The sequence below is a fragment of the Pleurodeles waltl genome, chromosome 3_1 (assembly GCF_031143425.1).
Source record: "Pleurodeles waltl isolate 20211129_DDA chromosome 3_1, aPleWal1.hap1.20221129, whole genome shotgun sequence".
Taxonomy (NCBI): domain Eukaryota; kingdom Metazoa; phylum Chordata; class Amphibia; order Caudata; family Salamandridae; genus Pleurodeles; species Pleurodeles waltl.
Window position 1 is genome coordinate 663,181,749 of NC_090440.1, and position 27,749 is coordinate 663,209,497.

A 27,749-nucleotide genomic window follows, 5' to 3' on the forward strand; every position below is an offset into this window, starting at 1 on the left:
TTATATATACATATCTATTGCTGAACCAGGCCCTTTTTATAGGGCCATCCCCAAACCTTTTGCCTTCTTCCTCCTATTTTTTCAGACCCCTCTTTGTTGATGTTAGGACTCTGAGCACTTTCCCACTGCTGATTAGGGCTAAAGTGCATGTGCTCTCCCTTCTAAACTTGGCATGACTGGCTTATACCTGATTGGAACATTTAATTTACCTATTAGTCCCTTGTAAAGTGGTATCACTATACCCAGGGCTTGTAAATTAAATGCTACTAGTAGGCCTGCAGCGCAGCTTGCGCCACCCACAGAAGTATCCTTTCAAACCTGTCTCAGGCCTGTCACCGCAGAGCCTGTGTGCGCAGTTTACTGCCACAGGGACCTGGCATCTAAATTAACTGCACAAAGGATTCACCTGGACTGCTCTTCTGTTTGTTGTCCTGCTGGCTGGTGTCTGCTGGGTGGCACAGAGGTCTCGTCAGGATTGCTTTTCTGCTTGTTGCCCTGCTGCCAGCTGCCTTCCTGACTAGGTCTTCTGGGACTGTGAGGAGGAACCTCCATTGTAACCTACATGTGCTGGCCTGCCTGCTGCGTCCCATCTGCAATTGTTCTCCTGGGATCGATTTGCCCAGCCCACCCAAGCCGCCTTGCTTTCACCCTTCCACTAGTGCTTAGTGAGCGCTGGACTTGGTGGTTCCTGGAGAGTAGTGTGAGCACTGTCCTTTATTGGCCTCTGCCTCCACAGCGAAATCTGCGTGCTTCTCATTCCCAGAGGGGGCTGAGCCATTGCAGATGCCCTTTCCTAGTGCTTTGTTCTTTCCCCCACCCCCCAGGTGAGGAGTAGCCGGAGAGAGGAGGGGAGAATCCCACTGCCCGCTGGCAGCAACAACCAAGTGCGGGACGGCATGCACTCTCCAGTGCCCCTGGGGCACTCTCCAGTGCCCCTGGGGCACTGAAAGGCATTCACCTTGTGGAATTCACTGCTGTGATCCGGGTGGGTCCAGAGGAGTTACCGCACGGCCGGGAGGCAGAGAGGAGAATGGTGCCTGCTGGTCAGGCAGGAGTGAGGAGATCCCTGCTGACCGAGCCAGGAGGTCGTCCTGTGAGGAGAGGAGCAGTCTCTGACCACGGGGAAGAGAGGAGCCGGCTGGAGTCACCACTCCCTCTCCACACCAAACCAGCGTGCTGCCTGAGACGAGACCGGCCTCCGGAAGAGGGGCAAGAGTCAGGGGCGGCTGCTCCAGGGATTAGGTGGCCGTCATCTACTGGCTGCCTGGAGGAGTTATTCCATTCAGGAGGACCCAGTGAGGCCTCCCTGCCACTGAATGGTTGTGTTTGTGCCCCCCTTGCCACCTGTAGGGGCTTAGCTCTGCTTGGGGGCACTAAGGGTAATTATTTGTGGGATGGGACTGACACCCCGACCGAGGCCCTGTTCCCAGCCCTGGGGACCACTATCTCTTTGGTGCTGTTAAATGTTGGAGGGGGCCTGGCCCCCGTCGTGGAGCCAATAATGGCCTGGTGCCACCAACCACCCAGGGCCGGCTCCTGCTTTGTCCCAGGGTGCCCTTCCCCGGAACATAGCTGTTTGCTCTGACTTGGTGGGAGCTTTGAGAGTTCCCGCCAAGTCAGAGCAAACACTCTGGTTACAGCAAGTGAGAGCTGTTGAACAGCTCTCATTTGCTGCGAGTGGGGGTTTCATCTGGTATCCTGCCTGCAGAGATTCAGGCAGGGAAACAGAGGAAACAATTGCTCTCACAGATGGGGAGCTGCATCTTTAGCAGCTCCCTGTCTGTTACAGCAATGCTGGCTCCCGTAGAAGGTGGGGAGGCCGCTGGGACTGTGGGGACCTTCAGGCTCCCTCTGCAGTCCCATTGCACACTGCCCTGCAGGGCACCCAGCACAGATAGCCAGGCCCCAGGGTATTGGTTTCCCGGGGCCGAGATCGACCCAGGCAGGGGGGGCTCCGTGACCCCCTTCCCAAATAAAACAAAATTATTAAGGCGAGGCCCCGGGGGATAGGGTTTGCTGGGCTGAGATTGGCACGGGGAAGGGGGCCTTGTGGCTCCCCTCATGGAATTGTCACATCCCCCCCTCATGAAATTGTAGTGGGCCCCACAGAGGGCGGGTTGAGGTCCCTGGGGTTAAATTGAGGGGGTGGTCACACAGCCTCTCTCCCCCACATTGGAAATGTACCCAACAAAGTAGTACTTACTGAATAATTAGTAGAAAGTGCTCCAGTTGGATAAATATTTTGTGCAAACTGTGGACTCTTGTTGGATAAACGTGCTGCCCTTCTAGCCATGATGCTCATTTCAGGGAAATTAAACCTCAACAGAAAGCACTTGCAAACTTAAATGTAGCATGTGCCCCAGTTGAAGATTCTTCTGGAAGGACAAATAATCCTAACTCCTGGGCTTTGCGAAGGCAATGCAAGTGTGTTTACTCAGTGTTTCCAAATTGAAAAACAATCCTAAATCCTTTGTGGAGGTGAATGCATCTTTCATCTATTGGAGCGCAATCATACACTCTCACATCCACATCGACCCTTTCACAACCACTCTCACACCCAGACAGCCACTCTCACAGCCACTATCACACCCGGAGACATCCTTTCACACCTATTCTCACACCCAGAAAGCCAGAAAGACAGGCTCTGCGGCCAACTCTCGCTGCATATGGCCAAAGGTTGTGCGCAACGTGGGGTTGGGTGGTTCGTGGGTCGGCTGCAGGGACTGGTGGCAGGCCAGGCCCTGGTGCCAACCCCTGTCGTGCTCAGCCGTGTGCGGTGGTGGTTGGATTAACGTATATTAATGAAATTTACTTTGCATTAAATAATCCATAGAAATTCACAGAAAAAAACAAAGGCTACAGGGACGTTAGAGTTAGGAAGTAGAAGTAAAAAAACCTTAAAAATTCACTTAACAAAGCAATGGTTACAGGGACCTTATAGTTAGGTTCTAAATATCCTTGCAGAAAACCAGAAAAATTCAGCAACTATAGTTAGTTATTTGAAGTAACTATAACTCGCGGCCTAAGGTAGCTATAACTCGTGCCCTCAACATGCACTGCTAATTACCCCAGATATTACAGCACTCATGACAACTTTTATAACGTCAATAAAAATATCAATGAAACATTAAAAGTCTAATTATTGAAGAAAAAACTGTGCATGGCAGGGGCAGAAAGAAATTATAGTTACCATAGGCCTCGAGTTATAGTTACTTGAAATAGCCAACTATAACGCTAAACTTCTCTGGTATTGTGCGAGTAAATTCGGAACCTAACTATTACTTCCCTGTGACAGCCGTGTTTCTAGGGGTATATGTTTGTGTGTATATCTATATATATAGATATATATGGCTATATATATATATCTATAAATATAGATATATATATTTGTAAAAAAGTTATTTAAACTTAAAAGATAGATTAGTTAAAAAATATATAATTGAAAAAAATACAGCTGCCATTAAAAAAAAATAACATAATACGTTTAAGCTATTTAAAACAAATATTATTTTTTTAAAACATGTACGTTAAAGCAATTTTGACAATTATTACAAATATCTTTAATCTTAACATACAAGTTAAAACATTTTTGATAAATAACTGTAAAATACATACTGTTAATGTGTTTAAAAAGTCCACTATATAAACATATATAGTTAATAATTCCAGATATATACAAGCATCCTTGATGTATTAAAACATAGTTGTTAATATGTGTCAATAGTTAATAGTTTTCAAATGCTTAAAAACATACAAAAAATGTAAAAACACAACAGAAAAATAATTAAACAAAAAACAAACATAGAAGTACACATTTAAATTTAACATGCTCAAAGAATCTAAACAAATTCAGAAGAAAATATAATTTACTAATCTAACTCCAGTCTAAAATCAGTTAAAAAAAATAAAATAAGAAAATAACTCAAGTACTCTATAATATCTTTAATCTGCAAACACTGGGTAACATGCATACATTGGGGTTTTGGGGTTACCATTTTAACTCCAGTCCAAATATTGGTGAAAGTGGCACACTCTAGGAGGATCTGATTTACTAATCTAACTCCATAAAAAAAAAGTAAATTGGGCAAAATAAATATGTGAGATGGAAATATTCTATATCCAGTCAAACAAACAATGGGGAAAGTGCATACATTGGACAGCATGTTCAGATTTGCTGCTCTAACTCCAGTCCAGCAAACATTGCGGAAGTGGATATATATGAGGGATATGCTGGCCATGTTTCTTATTTCAATTTCCGTCCAACAAACATTGGAGAAAGTGTATACATTGGGGTGTCGGTTTTACTATAGTAACTCCAGACCAACACACATTAAGAAGAGTGCATACATTGGGAGGAGCTCAGATTTACTTTTCTAACTCTAGTCTGCCAAACATTAGAGTTAGTGCATACATTGGGGAGAGATTAGATTTACTATTTTAACTACAGTCTAATAAGCATTAGGGAATGTGTATATATAGTAAGAAGGGATAGGACGGTTTTATTTACTATTCTAACTCCAATCGAACAAATTGTGGGGAACATGCATGTTATGGTTGGGTGAAGGATCAAGTTTACTATTCTAATTCCATTCCAAAAAATGTCAGACTTACTGTCCTAACCACAGTTAAAAAAAATATTGTGGAATGTTCATACATTGGAACAAACCTTGTGGAAAGTGTATATTGGGTGAGAGAGAGGGTGTGGGGATTGGGCAGTCTTACTATTCTAATACTTTCCTCAATACTCTAGTCCAACAAGTATTGAGGAAAACCATACATTTGAACAAAAGCATACATTTCTAACTAATAGCCAGCAAACAAGTATTAAGTAGTATATTTTTAAACACACTAATGAAATCTTTGCATTATAAATACCAATACTTAATATATTTTTTCGAAATGTAAAGATTTTCTGAATTTGTTAAATTGCCTTAACTTAGAAATAACACATTTGATAAATATATTTAAATGAAAATCTAAATTGAAAACAAATTGCCTAACATAGTGTACTATTTGTTACTCATTAAAATTGGCATTGCTCTTTTCAGATCAATAAATACATAATTTTTGTAAATAAACACTGATCCCCATACCTCTTCACCATACAACCTAGAAGAAAGATAATACAGCAACTATGATCATTTAAAAAATACACAAAGGGAAGATACATGAATTATCATTTCAAAAATTAGTTTTCTAATTATTATTTATTCCTCCTTTTTCACATAAAACTGTACCCAAGCAATCTCCCACTACACCCCCAACCTGAAAAAAATTAATTAAACAATTATAATATATGTATACATGTGCCTTTTACACTAAATCCATAGCTTCCATTGCCTCTGTATGAATCATGACATTTTCATACACCACAGACATTGTTTACTCTCTGGTCATTCATAGTATTCTGTCCAAGTCTCCAGTAATCCATCCTTATCTTTCTATTTGGAACATTCCAGGAGGCCCTGTGCATAATGGCCAACACACCTGAATCGGGCTGGAGATTTTAGATTTTTATAGATTAAAAAGGCTTTATTTTAGCTTGCTCATGCCTAAAATGATTTCAACTTCAATGCAAGATCGTGGGGAAAATAAATCCCCCGATTTATTTTCAAAATCTCTTAATTTTCTGTTTCCTAATGTTGACTTGTATTGTTGTGTGACCGAACCTTATTGATCTCTGACTCACTAGGGCAGGTGCTTCACTTATCTTTTCAGTATGTGCTATTTTTGCACAGTACGTTAGAGATGAGTATTTTTTATTTTATTAAACATTGCACTAATTAATAAACTTTGCATATTAAATACAACTACATTTTCCAAGATGGATGAAATAGTCCCAACCTCACCATGCCTACATGCAGAAAGGAGTCTGCTAGTACATACACTAAACAAGAAGACAGAATGGTGGGGTGCCCTACAGGAACAGGGATCAGACAATGTTTGGCAATGGATTACTTTGGTTATTGAATACAAATACATTTTCAAAGATGGCCACAATAGCCCCAGACTGACTCGCATTTCCTTCTTAGTTATTTCAATATTTCCATGAAACATGCAGAGAGGGATCCATTATTACGCACACTAGACAAGAAGACGGAATAGTGGAGGTCTGGAGGGAGCAGGCAGCTTTGAGCAATGGAACTGAGCAGGTGACAGGAAAAGATGGTGTTAGTTGCACTCACTAGAAAGTCTCCTTCTACATGGAGGAAAGTTTACAAACATCTCCCAAAAGCGGTTAATGAAAATATGCTCAAAATGAACTAAGCAAAAATAAATATGATAAAAGTGTTTAAAAATAAATACAATGAAAGTAACATAAGAAACTATTAGGTTTGTCAAGAAAAATTTCATCTTTCTGTGGAAAAAGGTCTATTTTCCACAATAGCTATACACTCAGATAACTCACTCATGACATTCATCACACACACTTTTTCATAGCTAAGCCTTTCGTCATGAAACAAATCTCATACAACATATTCCTCACTCTGCTCATCACACTCCTGATCTTATTCTATTCAATTATACTTACTTTGCAGAGGCTAGATGTTCAGGTATTCTTTTGTAACATTTTGGTCTCTGAAGTGCCTGCTCTAACATTAGTAGTTCTGACAAGTCAACATTATAGAGGATAAATGTGTATGTGAAAGGTTCATGCAGGGTCATAGTTGGGATGAACTCTCCAGTCAACCTTTTTAGTCACCAAACCCAAGCCAACCCCTAAAGACCATTTCAGACAAAACCTCCTCGCCCTTTTGTTTCAGAAGTGATGAGTGAAGGCTTGGCAACTTTAAAACTTGATACTGTGAGAAACCTCTACCATACCTTCTGTTATTGAAAAGCTTTTTACATGTTGTTATCACTCACATTTGGCACCACATTCAATATAAGCTCCATTTTTCTTTGTTGGTGTCTGAAAATAAAATACAATGGAGATTGATTCCATTTTATCCTTACTGTTTATTATCTCCTAGATGTGTAGAATGCGAGAATGCCCTACCCTGGTTTGTTATGTGCTTACATGTAAACTGATGATGTTGATGACCTTTAGATTCAGACTCTTTGTCCACACATACTTCTCTCGAGGGTTAAGCTTATTCCCTGTTCACTTTCAAGGTTTTTTATGAAGTTATTCTCAGTTGCTGCGTGCGGAAGGGGCAGGTGGCAGGGGTGGAGCAGAGGGGGGAATAAACAATAAAGATTAAATCAATTTAAAAAAACACTTACCTGCGGCCGGCCCTGCCACTCCGCTCCTCCGTCTCCTCTTCTGCTGTGGGCAGGCACAGGCTCCCAGCCTGCCGTGTGGCCAATCCTGACGCTGCTCAGAGCCGCATTAGGACTGGCTGGGAGCCTGAGCATGCTCTCTCCAGCCCAGCAACTGGGTTGCTAGGCTGGAGAGAGCCTACTGCGTATGTGTGTTTAGCCCGCCCGAGACGGCCGGCCAAACTCGCATGCGCTCTGAGGGGAGTTCACAGTGCACTCCCTTCACTGCTCATCACCTCTGTGGCCCTGTTTTTTTATAAAGGTTTTGCAGCTGCCACTGCTGGCAGGGGCAATGCTTCTTCGCTCTAACGGAGGAGCCACCCTGGTCATTCTGCAGAGTTCCTCATGGTGGTCACACAGAGCATATTTCTTTGGCAGAGGCAGAGCAAACCCATGTGCCCTCACTAATTTCATCCATGCATATAGTTCCATACAGTGATATTTTTTCTAGCATTTCCTTTGTCATGCCCTTCAGTTTACCCATCTACCATAGGCATTGTTTTATAAAAGCCCAAAAAGAGAATCATCAAAATACTGTTCCCATCACCACATCCCGGATGTAAGCTGGAAATATTTCTCTTGCTTTGAATGATTTAAAACCTGCAACAAGAAGTGCTCCCTCCTTCACCTGAGCTGTAAATTGCATAGAGTACTCAATTTATCATAATAGTAAACCTACTCTGGGTATTAAGAGAAGCTGAGTGTGCTTCCATTAATGTTGAGCCACAAATGTCCCACCTTCCTCAACAATGGATTTGTCTGGGGTCTTGGCTGCTGGATAAATCCTAATTTATCAGAAGCATCCATCCTTGTTACCACTTGTAGTTGTTACCAGTTGTAGTGTTATCAGAGCATCCAGCTTGGCCATGGCTTTAGCAGAGAGGCCAGTAGCCCTACTACAGTTACCAGCCTAACACACTCAAGAGTAAGGTACATAGGTTGGGTCTGTCACAAAGACCACAGGCAGGGTCACCTTAGAGATCGACTCAGCAGCACAGCACTCATGCCAACCACGCAGGCTGGAAGTACTCTCATGCCTTTTCTTATTTACTAATTCTGTCAGCAAGCTGATGTTGCACTTGGGAACTTTCGTTATTAGACTAATTTATAGCTCCCAACAGCAGAATCACACCAGTGGCCCCCAAGGAGCGCCACTTTCATACCAATCTGTGCTACAAGGAGCACACCCAACCCTCACTTATATTTAAGAACTTTAAGAAGGCTGATGTTGCTCGTAGCTGCTGGGAGTCACAATTAGAGTATTCTGGTTGGAGAAACGGGACGGGGATACTGCCATAAATGATGGTCTTCCCAATGTGTATCCCCCAATGAACTACATTAAAAAAATGATAGTGTTTTTTTATGGTGTTCTTTTCACCTATCTGTCCTGGCTTCTCTCTAGTATTCACCCCACAAACACATTTTTCCTCTCTAAGTTTGGAAAAGAAAACACACAGAAATGTGAGTGCTTCAGTATTTAACCCAGATGTTCTGCACATTTACAGTTGCAGAGATCCCAGCACTGGTAACTGCTAAGGGCACATGATTAATGTAAAATGATGTATTATATGCCTAGACCCTCCTTACATAGACTTTGAAGCCTGGTACCCCAAATTAAATTTAATTACCGGTGTATTCTGGAAAATGCTGTCAGTAATTGACATGCATACATGCTGTTCATCAAGGTTACACAGAGGTCTCAGTTCTTACAGTTATTTGTAATCAGGACTCCCTGTTTCTGTTATCTAAATGGCATTTTGATGTCAGACGTTGCATCATCAAATAATTGAAATGCCTTTTTAATCAATTAATTTCAATGTTTCCTTTCAGGTGAACAGGATGGTGGCGATGTACTTGTGTAACTTGGGTGAGTCAAGCATTTTTGAGAAGATGTACAAAATGGTTAAAAAACCTACCTATGCATTTACAGTTACTCTCCTTTCAATAGCGCAAGCGTAGGATGGCCTAGGATAGTGACTGAGGGTTGGTAAAACTTGAGAAATCAAAGGTTTAGTGATGGACACTTGCATTCAGGTCTGATGCAGGTAGCACAGCCTATTCCACTGGTCAAAACATTGAAAAGTACTGGAAAGCCAGTGGCTAATCTATATCCACAAGTTCTGGTTTTTTTTTTCCCACCCTTACTCATGGAATGTCCAGAGCTACGGGTTGAGGCAAGAATTTGCAGCAAGATAAAAATGATTTTGCATACCCATCACAGACTTTGCCTTCTTATGCACCCTAGTCATTTTCTTCTGCTTTACAGATCAGAATCGACTTCACAATTTGCATTACTCCACTAAATTTTCTGGCATAACCTGGAACCCTCCTCCATCTGCTTCCAACTATAATGTTTTGTAAACTGCTACAGCTTGTCTGAGTCATGGCTGTTTTTTAAACTGACATGCACATTTTCTGTATGCGCTACCTAGTGCCAAGCTACTTGGACACTGCATACAGTGACGCTGGCCATTACAGACCACATTTGAATTGACCTCTTATCTTTACAGTGGAGCCTCAAGCAGTCTCAAGCGAGTGCTTACTCATTGTCTTATTCTTACAGGAACCTGTCTCCCTGTGAAGGAGGATTCATTGGGTCACAAAGCTGATGGATTTCTAAATACTGGGGAACCTTGAAATGAATCAAAACCCTAATAAACAAAGCATGCTTCAAGATGCCACTGTAGCTGAAAGCAAACAATGTCATTTCCAAAGCTCCCTTGTAGCTAAATCTTACCAGAAGACAGACAAGTTGAAAGCTGAAATACATCTTGGGTTTCCATTGATAAGTCTTGGCCTAGCAGTTTGGGCTGGATTGTCCTTTTTCGTACGGGTCAAGACTGATTTACAAATTGTTGGTCCCTGTATGTAATTACACAATGAGCAAAATATGGTAGAATGCATCCAGGGTAATCACCAGTGGTTAGCCTAATGTAATAATTCCATCCATTTGTATTGTGTTTTTTTGTGTGTGTCATCCTAAGTGGCACAGCTTGCTCTGTTGAAGGTCACTTAACTTAGTAGCAAAAGCTGGACTTGGCAAAGGACCACTAAGCCAGAAACAGGTACTCAGTTGCTTGCAGTCTCATTCAGAAATGAAGTGACTAAGCAGGTCAGGCTTAGCTGCCAAAACCGATTGGCATATGGTTGCTCATTGTCTGTAACTTAGGAAAAATTGTTACGGTCCAATACACCTAAAGGACCTATCTGTGGTTAAGCTTAATTCAACAATTCCATCAACCAAATGTTGTTGTCAGTGCTTTTTAAAGTTCCAGGTAGCCATGTTCTAATGGGCTACAAGAATATGTTGCTCTGAGGTTCTCTTAAAGGCTATAATATCACAAGAAAGGCCCACGACTTACTAAGTTACCACTTAAATTTACTCCTCAAAATGCCATAATTTATTTAAACACCATTTTTGTTACTGTGGTGCTGAGAGTTCTGCCCATTTAGCTTATTCATTCAGTTCTATGCCCAATCAAGATCACCATGTGAGTGTTTCAATATTTCACTCTCCTGGGGTTTGCTTAAGAACAAGTCATAACTCTTTAGCAGATATGGGTAACACATTTTCCAGTGCTTAATTTGTAAGTTAAAAAATGTAAAAAGGTGCCTTGGCCCTTGGCAGGAGACCACTGCAGTTTGCACCTCATATTTCTCCTGGTAGCGCTGCCATTGATATTATCAACACAACTACTAATAATCACACTCCTACAAGTGTGACCATTCAGACTATTCTATGCCCCCAAGGCTATAATAATGGTTTGGGCTGCAGTTAATAGTCATTCTTAATGTTTATTGAATTAATAAACAACAGTTTTTTTGTTCATCCCTTAATTAGACACAGAGCTCCACCATGTGGCAGGCTGTGTTGACAATTAAGGGACGTGCGGAGCACTGGAAACCACCAGCTCAACTTAAGTGCTGCACATTTCTCCTTGTTTCTATGACTGTATACTATTGAGGCCCATTTCATCCCGGGGTCAGTGTGCAAGTGATTCGAAACAAGATGCAAGCTGGACACTGCTCTGATAAAATAAAAGAGGCGATCTTCTCTCTCAGTATAGACTGCATTTTCTGGTCTCTAAAATGATCTAGGCCATGACAGGCCACTAATCCCCAATCAATTTTTCATCAATCTTACCCTCTGTGGGCCAGTGACTTCCTTTTATAAGTGGGTGGCTTTAGTGCTACTAGTTCAACAACTCCAGGGCTCCATTTTCATAGGGTGTAGAGTCCTGGATGATCTGGATTCCGAACAAGGTGCCCTTGTCATAGTTTCTCTGTGTCAAGCCCATCTTGAAATCCCAAAGGAGGCATTATTCCTACAGGCTTGCTAACTTCCATACTACTCACTAATCCTTGATCTTAGTTATCAGTTGGCCTCTCTTAATTCACACCTCTGACAAAGGTGTACCAACATTGCCATTGAACCTTATTGAACCATAGGTTACTATGTTCACTGCATCACTTCTTCAGGGGTTCCTTTCCACCAAGAAAAAGGTTTATAGAGGTGAGGATGATGATGGGCACCATTGTCAGGGCTGTAGCTACAGGGCCTGTTAGGGACCTTTTTTAAGGCCCATTCCCTTTCAATCCCGCTAGTATTTCTGATTTGGATCTGTACTCCTTCAGCAACTATTTCAACCACATCTACCATATGCCCAGTGTTATAGGCATTATGAAATTCTATTGCAGCTATTTTTTCAGCATAGTTGTTGGTTTGCAGCAATAGGAAAATAATCCATCTTCTGCTGCATAGTATGCAGATTTTAACAAAAAAATGGTTTCTAACTCAAATCAATGTGTAATAAAAATGTAGCCTTGCAGTGGAAGGCCCTTTGAAAAGAATAACAAGTCACCTTTCAGTCGCTAGTAAGGTGAAATCTTTTCCCAGGCAGTGTTTACAGGTAGAAATTGCAAAATAATACTGTCAGAAACAATGCCACTTTCCTGCATTATTTGTCTTCTTTGCTGCTTAATTTAGTCAAACCTACCCCTTAAGCGGATCCTCCTCTGTCCCATAATTCCAGTGGTCCTGCTGACACCCACCTTGGTGTCACAGCATCCTGCAACAATGTTTCGCATAAAAAGAGACCCACTGTGTTATGCACAAGATACCCTGTTCTGAGTTGAGTGAGGGTTTAAAGATACCCATTTTGTAGTTTTGTGGTTCTTTTGATTGTTTCTGGACGGTTGAGTCATAGGTGATGTGTTAAGGGTTCAGTGGTACCTTTATATAGGGGTGTTTTTGGTTTTGTGTGGATGGGTCAGGTGCGACCACTGTGTGAATAATTTATAGGGTATGAATAATGTATAGGATTTAATAAAGCTAGAGTCTTTTATGTTTCCTGTTTGTATTTTTTTTTTTTCGATCTTACGTTTCCTGTTTGCATTTTTATTAATTTATTATTTTCTAAAGGAAGGGGATATGTTATAATCTGCTATGCTTGTGATGCATTCTGTGCACAACTTCATTGTTCTCTGCTCTTCTCAGCCAGTGTGTGATGTCATGGAATGTTGGTAAGTGACTGGAGGAGTGGACAGTTAGAGAGAGTGGGCTGAGCTGAGACGATACTGCTCCTGGTGGAGTTTCCTTATTAAGTTACTTGTAACTTACCCTATAATCTTTTTTAATAAATCTACAACTTCTATCCTACATGAACTTGCTATCTGACTCCTACTTGCAAAAAAGGATCTTTAATTACAACAGGAACCACAGCTGATGGGTTCAGGAGGTCAGACTTATGCTGAAGAAAGACGCAACTGTATTTTCTACTTGTCTAGACAAGACAAAGATGTAAATTGTACAAAGGTGGCCATCAGACCTAGTGTCCTTTCAATTCCTCAGGTGGTGACCACAGGTGTTGTGTTGAGGTTGTGAGGAGGTACAAGAACAGAGGCAGACTATTAACAGGTACTGCTATGAGTGAGGTGTCTCCTTGATTACCGGCAGGCTGAGCTTGAACAGCAGATGCAGCACCCAATGCAGGTGGTCCAGGCCCTAGACTCTAGGCTGTTCCATAATGGGCACTCTAATCAACCAATAGTTTTTTTTTAGATCATTACTACAAGTATTGCAGATTTTTGTGTAGGGATACCCAGGGCTAAAATCTCCAGTTCTGTCCTGTATCTCTGCACCAATATCTGACAGTTACAAGTGTTGTCCCCGTTGGACACCTTGATGAGGGAACCTTGTTCGGAATCCAGATCATCAGGACTCTACACCCTATGAAAATAGAGTCCTGGAGTTGTTGAACTAGTGGCCCAAAGCCTCTCACTTATAAAAGGAAGTCACTGGCCCACAGAGGGTAAGACTGATGACAAATTGATTGGGGATTAGTGTCCTATCATGGCCTAGACAGTTACAAGCGTTGTCCCCGGAATAGGTGAAAATCACTATGACTTGGGTACACTGTGTCCCTCCTTCTGCGTTTTTCCATGATTTCTGAGACAAATCAACTGACATTTTACAACTACTTTGACCCTGCAGAAAATATCAGCAGGTGGGGGTCGGCGTGTGAGAGGCAGGTGGTTTGGGCATGGTCAGGTTCATAAGACTGGGAGGAACACTATGTGCTGTGCTCTGGGCTGTGGGGGGAGGGAGCAGAGGGGAACTCTCAACCCCAGAATCTGCCATTCGGCAATGACTGTCCTTCACATTGGCAGGGAGACAGAGGGAGGAATAGTGAGAGAAGGGTTGTGAAAGGCCTTGGTCTGTTTGAGGGGGGGGGAGTGTAGTTTGCTCCCCCAATTCCCCAATGCAGGTGTTGAGGTGGGTGACTGATCTGTCTGCCCCAGGTCACTGCACTGGGGCTGTGGCTGGATGCATTCGCGCACCCAGGCTTGCTGTTTAGGTGAAGTAGAGGTCGGAGATGTGGGAGAGGTGTTTTGATGAAGCAATGCAAAGTTCTCCTGTGGTGCTTCAGTGGCCAGGTCGGGGCCAAGCTGTACTCCTGCCCACAGACCCTGCCCCTATCTTTGCAGCAGCTTCACCAAGTACACATTTGCACCTGGTTCATGAGTTTGCTGTTCATGAGTTTGCGGACCCACTGGTTTTATAATTTTCACACCCAGTAATTTTGGACTCAGACACAGTGGGCCGTACATATTGACATTACCAATCCAGATTCCACCATTTCTCCACCACTCATAATGAGAGCCTTGAGTAGGGGCTATATGGACCCCCATTTGAAGCAAATGAGTTACTACCATTGGTATCACCTTGATGAATAACTGCAGTATTTCCAGTCCACAACATCTAGGTAGATTTGGTTCCCACAAGCAAGGATGCTCCATGATGACAAAGACCTGCATCTTTATCGTATTAGAAAAGGAGTAGTTATAGAAATTCTTAGAGGACATTAACTGCTTCCTTCTCTGAGCACCCCCTTCTCCTCTAGTTTCAGCAGCTTGTGAAGCCTCAAAACCCTGCCTTAATATGAAGCTGCGACTTGGCTTTGAAAGGTCACCTGGGCCATCCCTTAAGGACATCATGGCTGCTGCCTAGCTGCATTTGCACTCTGTAAGTTGTTTGTCAGTTGTTTCCTATTAAAGTGGAGATTAAGGGGGTCATTCTGACCCTGGCGGTCTAAGACCGCCAGGGCCACGAATGACGGAAGCACCGCCAACAGGCTGGCGGTGCTTCCTAGCCCATTCTGACCGCGGTGGTAAAGCCGTGGTCAGAAAACCGGGGCTGGCGGTTTCCCGCCGATTTTGCCCCGGCTGGGCTAATCCGCCATGGCAGCGCTGCAAGCAGCGCTGCCATGGGGATTCTGACCCCCTTCCCGCCAGCCTGTTTCTGGCGGTTGTCACCGCCAGGAAGTGGCTGGCGGGAACGGGTGTCTTGGGGCCCCTGGGGGCCCCTGCACTGCACATGCCACTGGCATGGGCAGTGCAGGGGCCCCCTAACAGGGCCCCGGACGGCTTTTCACTGTCTGCCTAGCAGACAGTGAAAAGCGCGATGGGTGCAACTGCACCCGTCGCACGGCCGCAACACCGCCAGCTCCATTCGGAGCCGGCTTCTGTGTTGCAGCCCTCCTTCCCGCTGGCCCGGCGGGCGCTAACATAGTTAGCGCCCGCCGGCCCAGCAGGAAGGTCAGAATGCCGGCAGCGGTCTTTTGACCGCGTAGCAGCCAAATGGCGGTTCCCGCCTGGCGGGCGGCAACCGCCGCCCGCCAGAGTCGGAATGACCACCTAAGTATTTTCACCTTCACTTGGGTAGGAGGAGTCAAATATTCTCTGGCACCTCGCGTCCTCCTAGTTTCATACTCTGAGCACTGGTGAAGGCATGCCCTAGTGTAAAATTAACCAACAGGATGTTGGTTTGTTTGCGCAAACACAGGTACAGCTAAACGTCTGCCTCATTATGGTAATAAAGAGCAGACAGGAAATAAGCCAAGCACCAGTCAAGGACCTTATATATTATTGGCCAAGTGATGATGTATGGATGAATTCTAGTACACCTTGGCAGTGGAGCCAAGGACTTTAGTGCCCAAATCTATTGGTGTAAAGCCAAGACAAGAGAGCATGGCTCATGCTATGAATGGGAGCTGCAGCATCCAGGCGTCATTTTATCAGAGGACGGGTAGTCAATTAAGAGGCTTAATTCGGAACTAGGGTGATGTATGGGTTAATCTTCAGTTTGACCACAGGGGAGAAGAAGGGAGTCTTGGCACAGATTTTCAATGCACATTCTGCATGTCAGATTGCAAAGTAACCACACAGCCCTCCACTGAATGAAACTGAAGCACCAGTCCCAGATCAATGTGCCACCACAGAGAGGAATCAATCAGTGGAAAATCAGTCTATGCCCCACCCATAAAAGGGCAATCCATGCCAAATGTAAGCTCAGTCTTCATTGAAAGTGGGATAGGATCTATCAGGTTACAAGTATCCAGCACTGATGGAATAATATGACTTTGGCAATCTGCTAAGTGTTCTCATCCACTTTGGAGTGCCCTACAGATGGTTGGCTAACTATAGCAGTTGGCTCCCCAATATCCCCAAATGTCCATCAATCATACGCCAAGATATAGTGGGGGTCAAACGTTGCCCAATGCCTGGAGAGGGTCTCGACTACTTTGAAATTCTTCTTTCAACTCGTGCCTTGACAGACAACCTATTTGCCCTGGAGGTTTGCTTTCCCTGTCTAACCCCAACACAAATCAGTTTAAAGCGCAATATCCCCCTCACCACAGCTAGTGCTCAGCCTGTCACCCAAAGACCCATTGTTGCTTCTCCCAAGGCCCGACAGTAATTAGTGTCAAGTAGGGATTGACTCTTCTCTCTATATTTTTAGCAAATAAGCTCTCCCTCTTCTACTAATGATTTCTGGAACATTCTTTCATGGAACGTCGGCTGCCTGAAATCTAAACACTGTGATCTATCATGGGGAGCTTTTATTGACTCTTTTGACATTTGTTTGCTACAAGAAACCTGAAGCACAGAGCCACATTTTAGGTCAGGTTTCACAAACATTTGTTGGTTAGCTAGCTCACAAGGGAGAGGTCGCCCTGCTGGCAGCTTAGTTATATGAGAGTCAGGAGACTTGGGGCCTGATTTGGATCTTGGTTGTGTTACTGCCAAGGTGCATCGGCAGAGGACCCAAGAAGACCGTCAGGGCCGATGCGTTCCGCCTGCAATATTTAGATGTTACAGCTGTGCAAGTGGGGAACTGGCAACTGATAGCTTACAGAGGGAGACGGTGGCTGGACCCAGTGGACTTAATACAGTGCCAGGGGATATGAAATAGACACACTCACTCTACCCAAGTCATATATGTCCCACTGCACTACAAAACACAACTCGTACACACCATTATCCATTACAATTCCAACACAACCTGTACATGCCAAAAACACACATGAACATACATCCGTGACCAAACATACACACACCATTGACACTGCATCCACGCACTATACAAACACAACAACCAATACAACTACACACTCAGCTACACAAACACTCTTGCACACAAGCATGACTAGACACAACACAACAATGTCCACCAGACGGCAACACAACATACACAACAACATCGATCTCACATGCAAGGGACACACATACGGACACAACCACATCACACACTTCACATTCCTCTACCTGAACCAGCCAATCCACACACACACACACACACCCACACATACACATACTGACTCACATACACAACAGATAGCACAAACCTACCCATACAAGTCCCCTTGCAATGCACACGCATGGACACCATTGTCCAGTGAGTGTACCGTCATTGTGGTGCTAGCACTTATTTTGCAATGAATGATGACATCTCAATTACAGTTGTGTATGTATGCGATATACGTGTTGTGCCAGTGTGTCCCCATCCATGTGTGACCCAATCGTGTACACAACATATGTATGTCACAGTGATTTAAAAAAAATTACTGTGACATGTATATGCCTGCTGGGACCCCGACCTCCTGTGCAGTGCCCACCCAACGTACCCTGGCAATGCGTCATCACACCTTCGTGTCTGTCGACGGGGGTCATGTTTTGTCCGCGGGTCAGTGGCAGCAGTGACTGCAGGTGTTGTCCAGTCAAAGACGGTGGTGAAATGGGGAAAAAAGGTGAGTTTTCACCCCTCTCCCCCCACAGTCCGCCAACTTAGAAGTGGTCGGACCACCACGTTTTTCTCTGCGGTAAGGCACATCCAAATCTGCACAGCAGGAAGGGTGGCTGGGGTCCCGCTGTTATCCACTTTTATCCAGTATTGGATCTTTCATAGATACAGATGCTTGAATCATTCGCTGTCGAAATGGAACAATAACATAGCAGTATGCATCATTACCATATGCCTCAATGGCAATGAACAGTCTTTTTAATGACATCTATGTCCTTTTTTTTAAAAAAGGACCAAATTTGGACTATAACCAATCAGGTGACAGCACCCTCAAGAACACTCCCAAGAGAGGATGTTTCCCTCAGATTTTCAAGCACAAGTGTAATCATTTCCATATGAGCTACAAGTGGACCCTTTCAGGGTGGAGGGTGGGTCGCATGTGAATCCATGAAAGATACCAAAACTGGATAACTGCAGTTACAGGTAAGTAACTCATTTTCTTATCAAGTATTGGATCTCTCATAGATTCACATGCTTGAATCAGAAAGCAAGCAGTTATTATAAGTATGCTTTGAAACAATATGTATATATATATATATATAGATATATATATATCTATATATATATATATATCCTTTGTGGATGGCGGGTAACAAAAAACAATGCAACATAGCTACATCGTCTAATCATAACAATTGAGGTATGCCCAGAATTCATCACAAGCATAGCAGATTATAACAGTTCCCTTTTTTCAGGAGGTCTTGGGTGTTCTAGTCTGGTGGAGGCGCACCTCCTGGTGGGTCTCAACTTCTCCTAGTCCTCCAGTGTAAGTCATTACGTTTATTGGATGAAGTACAGTGTGCCACCACTGATCCTCTACAGATGGCACTCTCCCCTAGTGGAGTCCTGACCCCATATCAGTTAGAGTTAAAGATGGTCTACCTTGACTTGTGTATCAAGAGTGTTGGCCTTCAGGAATAACACTAAATCCATGTTTTTTGTGAACCACAATTAGTCGTTCACTCATCAGTGTGATGCGCTGGCATTTGGGATTGGGCTAGTGCTGAGAGGATGTTGATTTCAGTGGTTTAGATAAATATATGACAATGATGCAGTCTGCGTTAGAGTGGGAGCTGAACAACTTGGTTTTCTCAATTTCTATTCGAGCATTGCAAGATTCTGGAAATGGTTCCCGTTCGGTTCAGACACAATTGTAAATGCATTATTTTTGCCTCCTCCTGGATTTGGCAGAGATCCTCTGTCAATAGTGGGCACACTCCTCAAGAACTGATCGAGGTTGACTGTTTATGTCTTTCACCCATCAGCTGGCATCAAACTCAGACAGTTATGTTGTAGCTTCATGATACAAGTATTGGAACACAATGATGGAGAAAGTGGATATGGTTTTGCCCCTGGTCCCAGGTAAAGGACACCAATCCATTTTGTTATGCATCATCAAAGAGAGTGGGATTCAGTTCATCTTTCACATAGCTAAGGAGGGTCTTTCTAAGAAGAACAATGTGCTCACAGCTATGTGCAAGGTACTGTATCAAAGCATACTTCAAGGATCCACTTAACCTGCACCTTAATGTTCAGAGACATTTCCTCCCTGTGGGACTTCAATTTGGTTGTCTCATCTCATTCTGCTTTTTCATGAGCCTTTCAAAGCATCAGTGGCACGTAACTGGTGTCCTGGAGAGTTATACATTTACCCAAATAAGTTTTGTGGCTCAGCCTTCCAGCTTTGGTTTCTTATTGTAATGAGCCCTATATAAAGACTAGCCTTCAACGTCCCCTATCGTACATGCCAAAGGTTTTGTTTGATTTTGTATTCAGATGGAATAATGTGCTTCATTAGTTTTTTTCCTAATTTATCATCTGTTGGTGAGAGTACCTTTTATCCTCTGGGTGATAGATGTTGCCTCAAATGTTAAATAGACCTAATTAATGGTATTCGCTCCTATTGTTGTTTAACCCCAGTATGTCTCAAAGACCTTTGTTTCTCACAAGATGAATCTTTGGTGCTCAGAGTAATAATGGATGACTGATGTTGCTCTTCCAAAAGGCCTCCATGGTCTTCTGCTGGGGCCCAAGTTGGTCTCTCTGGGTTTTTTCCTTGCTACAACTCCTTGTATTTCATCTGCAGTGCCACTTGAGTTCTGTAAACGTGAGGCCATGCATGGTTTGGAAAATATGTGTCTCAGAATTTTATTTTGGCTAGACTGTGGTAGGGAATAAGATTTCCTCTTCATTTGACATAATTTGACTTTTCATATTGTTCACCATATCCCTCTGGGTGTGCTTTAAGGTACAAAATAGAAATAAAGGGTCTGAGGAAAGGAAGCAAGTGTTTGGGGGCAGAGCTTGTGTTGCGCATGCTTCCGCTTGAAAAACTTTATCGGTTTCTGCGCAAGCTTTGTTCCTGTGCTAAGGTTTTTGGCTTTGAGTATCAAATAAGTCTGAAGAAGGATTGACTATTCTATGCACCAACAATGCAGCGAGTGACTTACATGGAGCCATTTCAGAAGTGAACTCAGATGTAAAGACTGACATTTGCACATGCCACACTAGGTCAAACGTGAAAAGATGGCCAACTTAGAAAACAAGGCCCATATTTATACTTTTGGATGCAAATCAGCGCCGGGGCAGATTTGCGTCAAAAAGTTTAACGCGGGCTACCGCCATTCCAAAGCACCAGCCGGGCACCTTATTTATAGAATGACGGTAGCCGGCGTGGCGGCCTGGTTAGCATCAAAATAAATGACGGTAACCGGGCAGCGGAGGCGAAGGGAAGATGAGGGGTTGTGCACCAAAGACTGGTGCAAGTCAGATTAGAATAAAAAATATTGGCTCTAACCTGACTTGCGCCATTTTTTGACACACTACCCCCATGGAAATGACTCCTGTCTTACCAAAGACAGGAGTCATGCCCCTCTACCCAATGGCCATGCCTAGGGGACTTCTGTCCCCTGGACATGGCCAATGGGCACAGTGGCATCTATGGGGGCCCACGTTAGGCCCCCCTATGCCACTTTAAAAATATATATTCTACTTACCTGCACTCACCATGGATGGGTCCCCCCATCCATGGGTATCCTCCAGGTGTGGGCGAGGGTGGCAGGGGGTGTCCCTGGGTGCATGGAAGGGCACCTGTGGTCTGCTTCCATGGTCTCCCACCATGGAAATTAGCCCACAGGTCCCTTAACGCCTGCCCTGACCCAGGCGTTAAAAAGCAGCGCAAATCCGTCTGGGCGCCTTGTTTTAAGGCCAGCCTCCTCCTGTGCGTCATTTTTACGCCAGAGGATAAATAAGGCGCACATGCCTTAGAGTCATTTTTTGCACGGGAATGCCTACCTTGCACGTCATTAGCGCAAGGCAGGTTTTCATGTCCAAAAAATGACTCCATAACTTTGGCGCTGGATGGGTCTAGCGCCAAAGTATAAATATGGAGTTACATTTGCGCTGAATTTGTGTAAAAAACAAATTATGCAAATCCGGCGCAAACAGAGTATAAATATGGGCCCAAGTTCACTGAGTAACTAGGGGTATTGTTCTAGGAAAATGCTCAAACTTGTAGAGGAAATCTTTGAAGATGAAGTACACGGTCCGTAGGAGTTGAACAGGTCTTTACACAGAGTTAATCCAAAGTCCAATAAAGGGCTCAGCAGCTTAATAAATACTTAGCTGGACTTCAGCTCTGGCCTACATGGCTCGCTGCTTCATACACTAGTGTATAGCTCAGTGAGTAGGAGGCACATCACCAGCCCCTATATGATATCCGCTGCCTCCAGTCCATGATTCAAGAGTGTGTTGCTTCAGCCTGACACAGAGAATTCCGGGCCTTGTAGCTCAGAACAAAATGTAGTGAGCAGAAGGTGGCTCATAAATCATGATCTAGATACTCAAAGGAGCAGCATAAAGTATTGGTGAGGATATTTGTAGATCTGTGCAGCGGATTACAATTAATGCAAACATGAAAATCTAATAGCATGTCCCAGAAGATCCCACATCACCATCAGGGCACTGAAGTACATAATCTTACCATTCACAGTTGGCAGGAAGTGCTAGAAGACCATTCAATGCTATGATGGGTGTCACTTAGTAACTTAAAAGATGGACGAAAGGAATTCATGTAAGTAGTGTAGAGGTCCTTGCTCAAGTATGACCTCTGACAAAAGAACTGCAGTGCAAGATGCGAAGAGTTAATGTGCCCGTTGTGAAATCGTGTGATCCTGCTCCTAAGGACCATGAGTTTCTGATTTACTGAGTCTAATTCACCCTCAGAAGAGGGTGCTCTAGGGGCTAGTTCCTAATGCGGGGCATCTGTCATACATTTTGGTCAGACTCTTGCAGTGACATAGCCTTAGTTAAATGGAAGAAGATTGTATATTGGGAATTCATATTCACTGCTTTGGTGGAGGGGAAAGGGTTTACTGTCTGGTATTGCTCTCAGGGAGTGTTGAAATCCCAATGAGTCTGAACTTTCCAACTTTGCCTTCCTTTTCCTAAATTCTCTACTGCTTTTATCTAACTCTTCCACAGTTCTATCTCAGATGCTCTCAACCCCTGTATCTTCCTCCTTTAACATCTCTCTCCCATCATATCTTATTTACCTCCTTTGTATTTGAATGCCCTTGTCTTTCCTCTTCAGGTTTCCCATTTGCATTTCCTCCCCATCGTCTTTCGTTTCTGGAGAGTACTATCCCCCCTTAAACATACACATCCTTCTGTGACTTGTTGGTTTGAGCTCTTAGCTGCACTCCTCTGACCTCTTATTCTGTTCCCTTGCTGCCCACACTCCCTGTTTTGTACTTCATGTTATGTCATGAGCCTCCTTTTCTGACCCTTCATTTTATGTCATGAACCATATTCTCTGATCCTTCATTATATGTCACAATCCGCATTCTCTGATCCTGTCCTTGCAGAGAGACCTCGGACCTTCACAGAGAAGGAGAATAACTTCACAGTGAAATATTTCACCTTCCAGTTCTTTGTCCACTTCTCATCCCTGATCTACGTGGCCTTTTTCTTGGGCAGGTAATATAAGATTGTTGCTTGCAGTTGTAGAAGCCCTTTTGGCATGCATGTCGATGAATAGTCTGTACTAATAGAGTCTCCTGTATGTATGTAGAATATACACTACAGGGCCACAGTGATGGATGTCACCTCCCATAATATGTTTGTGTTTTGGAGTAAAGTGCGCCCCGTTGCCCACCTCCACTTCTCCGTGCCATACAAGTTGCCATGTTTTACCTTCAGAACATGAAGCTGTGCGTAAAATATGCATATCTATGGTTGCATTTCAGCTGGCTGAGACAGTGTTAAACATGCATGTTTTAAGCAGACAGTGTCCTGAACAACAAGGTGGACAATTGTATTCTGTGGTGGCATCTCAGCCTCTTACGAGTGTCCTTGCAAGCAAGTACAGAATATGAAACTGCTTTGCTAGCTCCCTCTTTCCCTTGTTGTATATCCTGTCTATGTGTTCTCACTGATCGTAAGTGGTTTGCCGAGTGTCATGTTATTTTAGCTGTTCAACTAGGGATGGATAATCACAGTCAAGGCAGGACTCTGCACTAGACCCAAGGTTCATGCACCTCATCCTCTTCTTCTTTTAGGATCAACGGCCGCCCCGGTCAGTATGTGAGGATAGCCGGAAAATGGAGGCTGGAAGAAGTGAGTAGCATCTTGCAAGGACTTTGGCTGTCCACTATGGAAAGATGGTTTCTTCCTCGTTGAACATAGTATTTGACTATCAGACTAAAAAAGACTGACAGTCTATGTTATCCTCTTTACCACAGTGCCATCCCAGCGGCTGCATCACCGATCTTTTCATACAAATGGCTATTGTGATGGTTTTGAAGCAGACCCTGAGTAACTGCATGGAGTTCCTCTCCCCGTAAGTTATCCACTAGGACGTTCTAGATTTGTGTCAATGGAGTCTGAATGTTAGAAATGTTCCGAACCTATCATTTGTTAAAAGAATTTATGTATTTTTTAATAAACGTATGTTTTTTTGTCATGGGTAAAATCAAGCATACCTTTCCTTTGACGGGATGTATTTAAGGTATTTGTTCACGATGTAATATAAATCCTTACCAATAAAGATCTGGGTGTGGACAGCCTTCGGACATGCCATGTGCCTCCTGACCACGTGCCCTAGAACCCATTGTGCTAGCCTTCAGCGCTTTCTGTGCCTTTTCCCCATGCATGTACAGTGGGTTCTCTAGCAACGATCTGCACTTACCTCATGACCTGTCAACCCACTGCAACAGCATTTGGCAATGCACAGTGGCATATGGATGCAGTTTCTACCTTACCTTGCTACTGTGGCATCTTACCTCACTTTACTCTTCCTCAAGTTATGCGCAGCGTGATCTTGACTCCAAGGGTGGTTTAAGATATATGATGACACTATTCCTATGTGTGATCACCATATACACTTTATAACTCTCCTTTGCCCATCTGTAGTAGGATTATAGTCACAATCATAATTAACCTGAAATAGCCAAGCACATTCTCTGTGTTGGAACTCCGTCTCTGTTTATATATCTTAATGTTCATATAGTCTTGTGAAAGAGTTCATGGTCCCAGTAGGAGCCACTAGGTCAGATATAGGTTGGAAAGTGTAGTTGGTACAACACTGTTCAACAGCATCGCAAGCATGATCCTCTCAATGTTTGGGAGATCTTTGCAGGTGATTCTAGCATTTGGATGCTCGTTCCATCTGCTAGTGGGTCGGGGCTGGTCACTGTTGCAGATTCCGTCCTCTGATACTCATGGATGCCCCGCGGGGACAAGATGCCTTCTCTGGTGGCTCGCATTCGGAATGGCAGAACGGGTCTGTGGTTTTGGATGGATGCATGGTCTCACAGCGGGAGAGAGGCCATCAATTACAAATGCCACACTGATCAAATGCATTAACCCTATGCTTGCTTTAATTAATCAGCATTTAGATCCGGTTGGGCTACACCTCTCTACAGTTTCTCTGGTCTTGGTCTCACTGAGCATTCCTAATTACTTTGCAGCAGAACAGTAAGATCTGGATCTCGTGCTCTGGCAGTGAAAGGCGTGCTGAGAGCTCCAGGAAGTCCCCTTCTTTCTTGCATGCTTGAATTCTTGCACGAACCTGCAAGAGCATGCAGTTGTGCAGCCATTTTATTCTCGATGTGACTATAAAAGCCATGCCCACAGAGTACGATCCATTCTACAACAAGACACCATAGAGCTCAGATGTCCTGCAACCTTCCTCCTGAGCTGCGAGAATGGGAGTGATAAAACACTTCCACCTTGAAAGGGCTTAAGCTGTTTGCACACATGAGAAATGAGTATAATGACTTCAAAAAACGTAAAACTAGGGGTTACTTTACATCTGACTGTCAACTGCACCTTTTGCAAGACTTGTTAAAATTGTCATGAAAGCCTGTTTTGAGACTCAATCTATGAACTTGTTATAGCAACCTATTCCCAGGCTTGTTGCGAATTGCTGATAACTCAGTTGTGATACTGGATATTAACTCTGTTGTATCCAGAACAACAACAGGAACCATGTTGAATGGCTAGCGTGATGCCCAACATCTGATGTTGAAACCAGCGTAATGTTGGAATTCTGTGACTGCAACAGTGCTCTGGCAGAGCTGTAAGTAGAACAGTTCTCTGTGTACTTGACTGGTTTGTGTATTCTCTCCTAAATAGCATTGTGTCCAGTGGGCAATGTGCAGTAACAGTCCTAAATGCTGGAGTCTAGCAATATATCAAAGTTGTGGGCTCCCAGCAAAACTCAGACGCAAAACTCCAAATATTTGGAATACCTACAAGCCCAAACCACAGGTAAGTAGGCTGGAGCATAGGTGTGGGTTAGTGGTCCTGGTTGGTTTACTTTTTCCTAGCCTTGAATGCATCAAGGTTACCGTAAGTGTAGAGTCACTGCCTTTGGTTTTGTTTTCTTGCTTCCTTTGTCTTTTTTACCTACTTCTCAGTTTGCCACATTGCTGTAGTGATTTGGAGGCTTGTGGGAGTGTGTAGCTCCTCGCCCCTTGCCTCTACGTTTTGCCACCTATTTTCTAGCAGCATGCGCTGGTCTGCACTTGTTATAGCCATTCAGTGTCAGTTCGTCAGTGCAAGTTTTCAAATTCCAGTACAGGACATGCCACCCTTAATTTTGTGGCCACTCTCCCTGGCACAATAGCTTGCAGCGCATGTCCCCGCCATGTCTCTTAAGCCTCACAGCCCACTATGCACAACAGGCTTTGGACTCAGAGTGTGGCCTTCTGCCTTTCCCTTTACAGCAGCCTGGTGATGCATACTATAGCAATTTGCCAAGCCTGTAGCTCTGTCACAGTAGGCAGAGAGGCCTAGAGGATGGCCTCTAAACATTTGCAGAAGGCTCTGGTTCCACAGCCTGGCCTTTAGTTATACTGTGCGTACTTCTACATAGGCCCAGAGCCATGTGCAGCTTACAGCCATGACTTGCTTTTGGACCCTACCTCTGCCTCCAAAGTCCCAGAGTTCACAGCCTATTTTCTATTAAGTGCTTGGGCCAGCTTGTGATCTGGCCTGCCGCTCAGTTGTCAGGTGACCAGGCACCATCGCCCTACTACAGGTGAGCAGGCTTTCCTTTCTCAGCACTCCTCACCAGATGGCCTGGTGGTGCAGGCCTCCACTAGTCACTCCAGCTCAAACACATTTCAGATTATCCCCGACAGGAAATGTAAGCGAGTGGAAACGTTTGGAAAATGTGTCTTATCTCCACCAGCCTGGCCGTCTAATCCAGTAATGCTAGTTGCTTGTTGGGGTTTTATTTCTATGCCCTTTAGGACTCAGTGGCACAAGTTCTCCCTGGTGTGCCTGATGACATTGATCGTATTCTGTCTCAGGCAGTTGAAGATAAAGACGTTTATGACAAGGCCAAGTTCACAAGGTGTTGTGGCTGAACACCACCGATTCCATTGGGTGGGCTATTAGCATTAGTGTTGCCACTCGCCATCATGTGTGGCTGCGTTCAACTGTGTTTTCCAGCAATTTCCAGTCCTTACTTATAAATATGCCCTTCGGCAGGATTTGCCTATTTGGATTCAAGGCAGAGTCTCCTCCCGAGCAGTTTACAGATATTAGGGGTACAGCACACTCTCTGGGTCTCTCCACCCCACCTCACCAACTGCAGCAGTTCCACTTTTCTTTTTGTGGCCTTGGGTGAGGTGGCTCATACCGCCAGCGTGCCCAACCACCATTGGTGACTCAGCAGTTTTGCAGTCATGGCCCAGTTGCCCAGCATCCCTGTAGCCAAGGTCAGCAGGCCACCCAGTCCACTGCCCCCGCGACCCGTCCTGCCAAGCCTCTTTCACATGTCCTTTTAAGAGCACATCCACCCACTGGGAGGCAAAATCCACCAATTCTACCCAGGATAGTGGGACATTACATTGGACAGGAGGGTTTGTCAGATCGTCCATAAGAGATACCCCCTTCCTTTCTATTTTTCCCATCCCCCAGTGACTGAAGGAGGACCATCTTTCCATTTGGAGCCAGGAACTGGAGGGCCTTTTGGCCAAAGGGGATTTGAAGAGGGCGCAGGCACCAGAACTAGCATGTGGTTGTAATCCCTGCTATTTTCTGATGCTCAAAAAGGACAGAGGCCTTCGAACCATTCTAAACCTGATCCCTCTCAACACCTTCTCTTAGAAGGAGAAATTCAGGGTGCACACACTAGCCCAGTTCTTGTCTGCCCTAGACCCTGGATACTGGATGGAGGCACTGGACCTATTTTCATATTCCTGACTTGCCGGCCCATTGGGGCTACTTGTGGTTCGTGGTGTGACAGGAACATTTTCAGTTTGCCATGCTTCCCTCTGTTCTCACCAGTGCCCCTCGGTTGTTTAGGAAAGTGATGGTGGTGGTGGTAGCACAC

The 27,749-nt window shown here is 44.2% G+C and overlaps 1 protein-coding gene across 4 annotated transcripts in view; it reads left to right on the forward strand.

The window, feature by feature from the left end:
• The window catches only part of ANO9 (anoctamin 9), a 386,417-nt gene that overhangs the window by 264,713 nt on the left and 93,955 nt on the right, over positions 1-27,749 (forward strand). For all 4 annotated transcript variants that reach the window (XM_069223191.1, XM_069223192.1, XM_069223193.1 and 1 more), the window contains 4 exons: positions 9,094-9,130; positions 22,771-22,882; positions 23,464-23,521; positions 23,647-23,744. In XM_069223191.1, the coding sequence (XP_069079292.1) occupies positions 9,094-9,130; positions 22,771-22,882; positions 23,464-23,521; positions 23,647-23,744 (305 nt within the window). The remainder of the gene's footprint in view (positions 1-9,093; positions 9,131-22,770; positions 22,883-23,463; positions 23,522-23,646; positions 23,745-27,749) is intronic.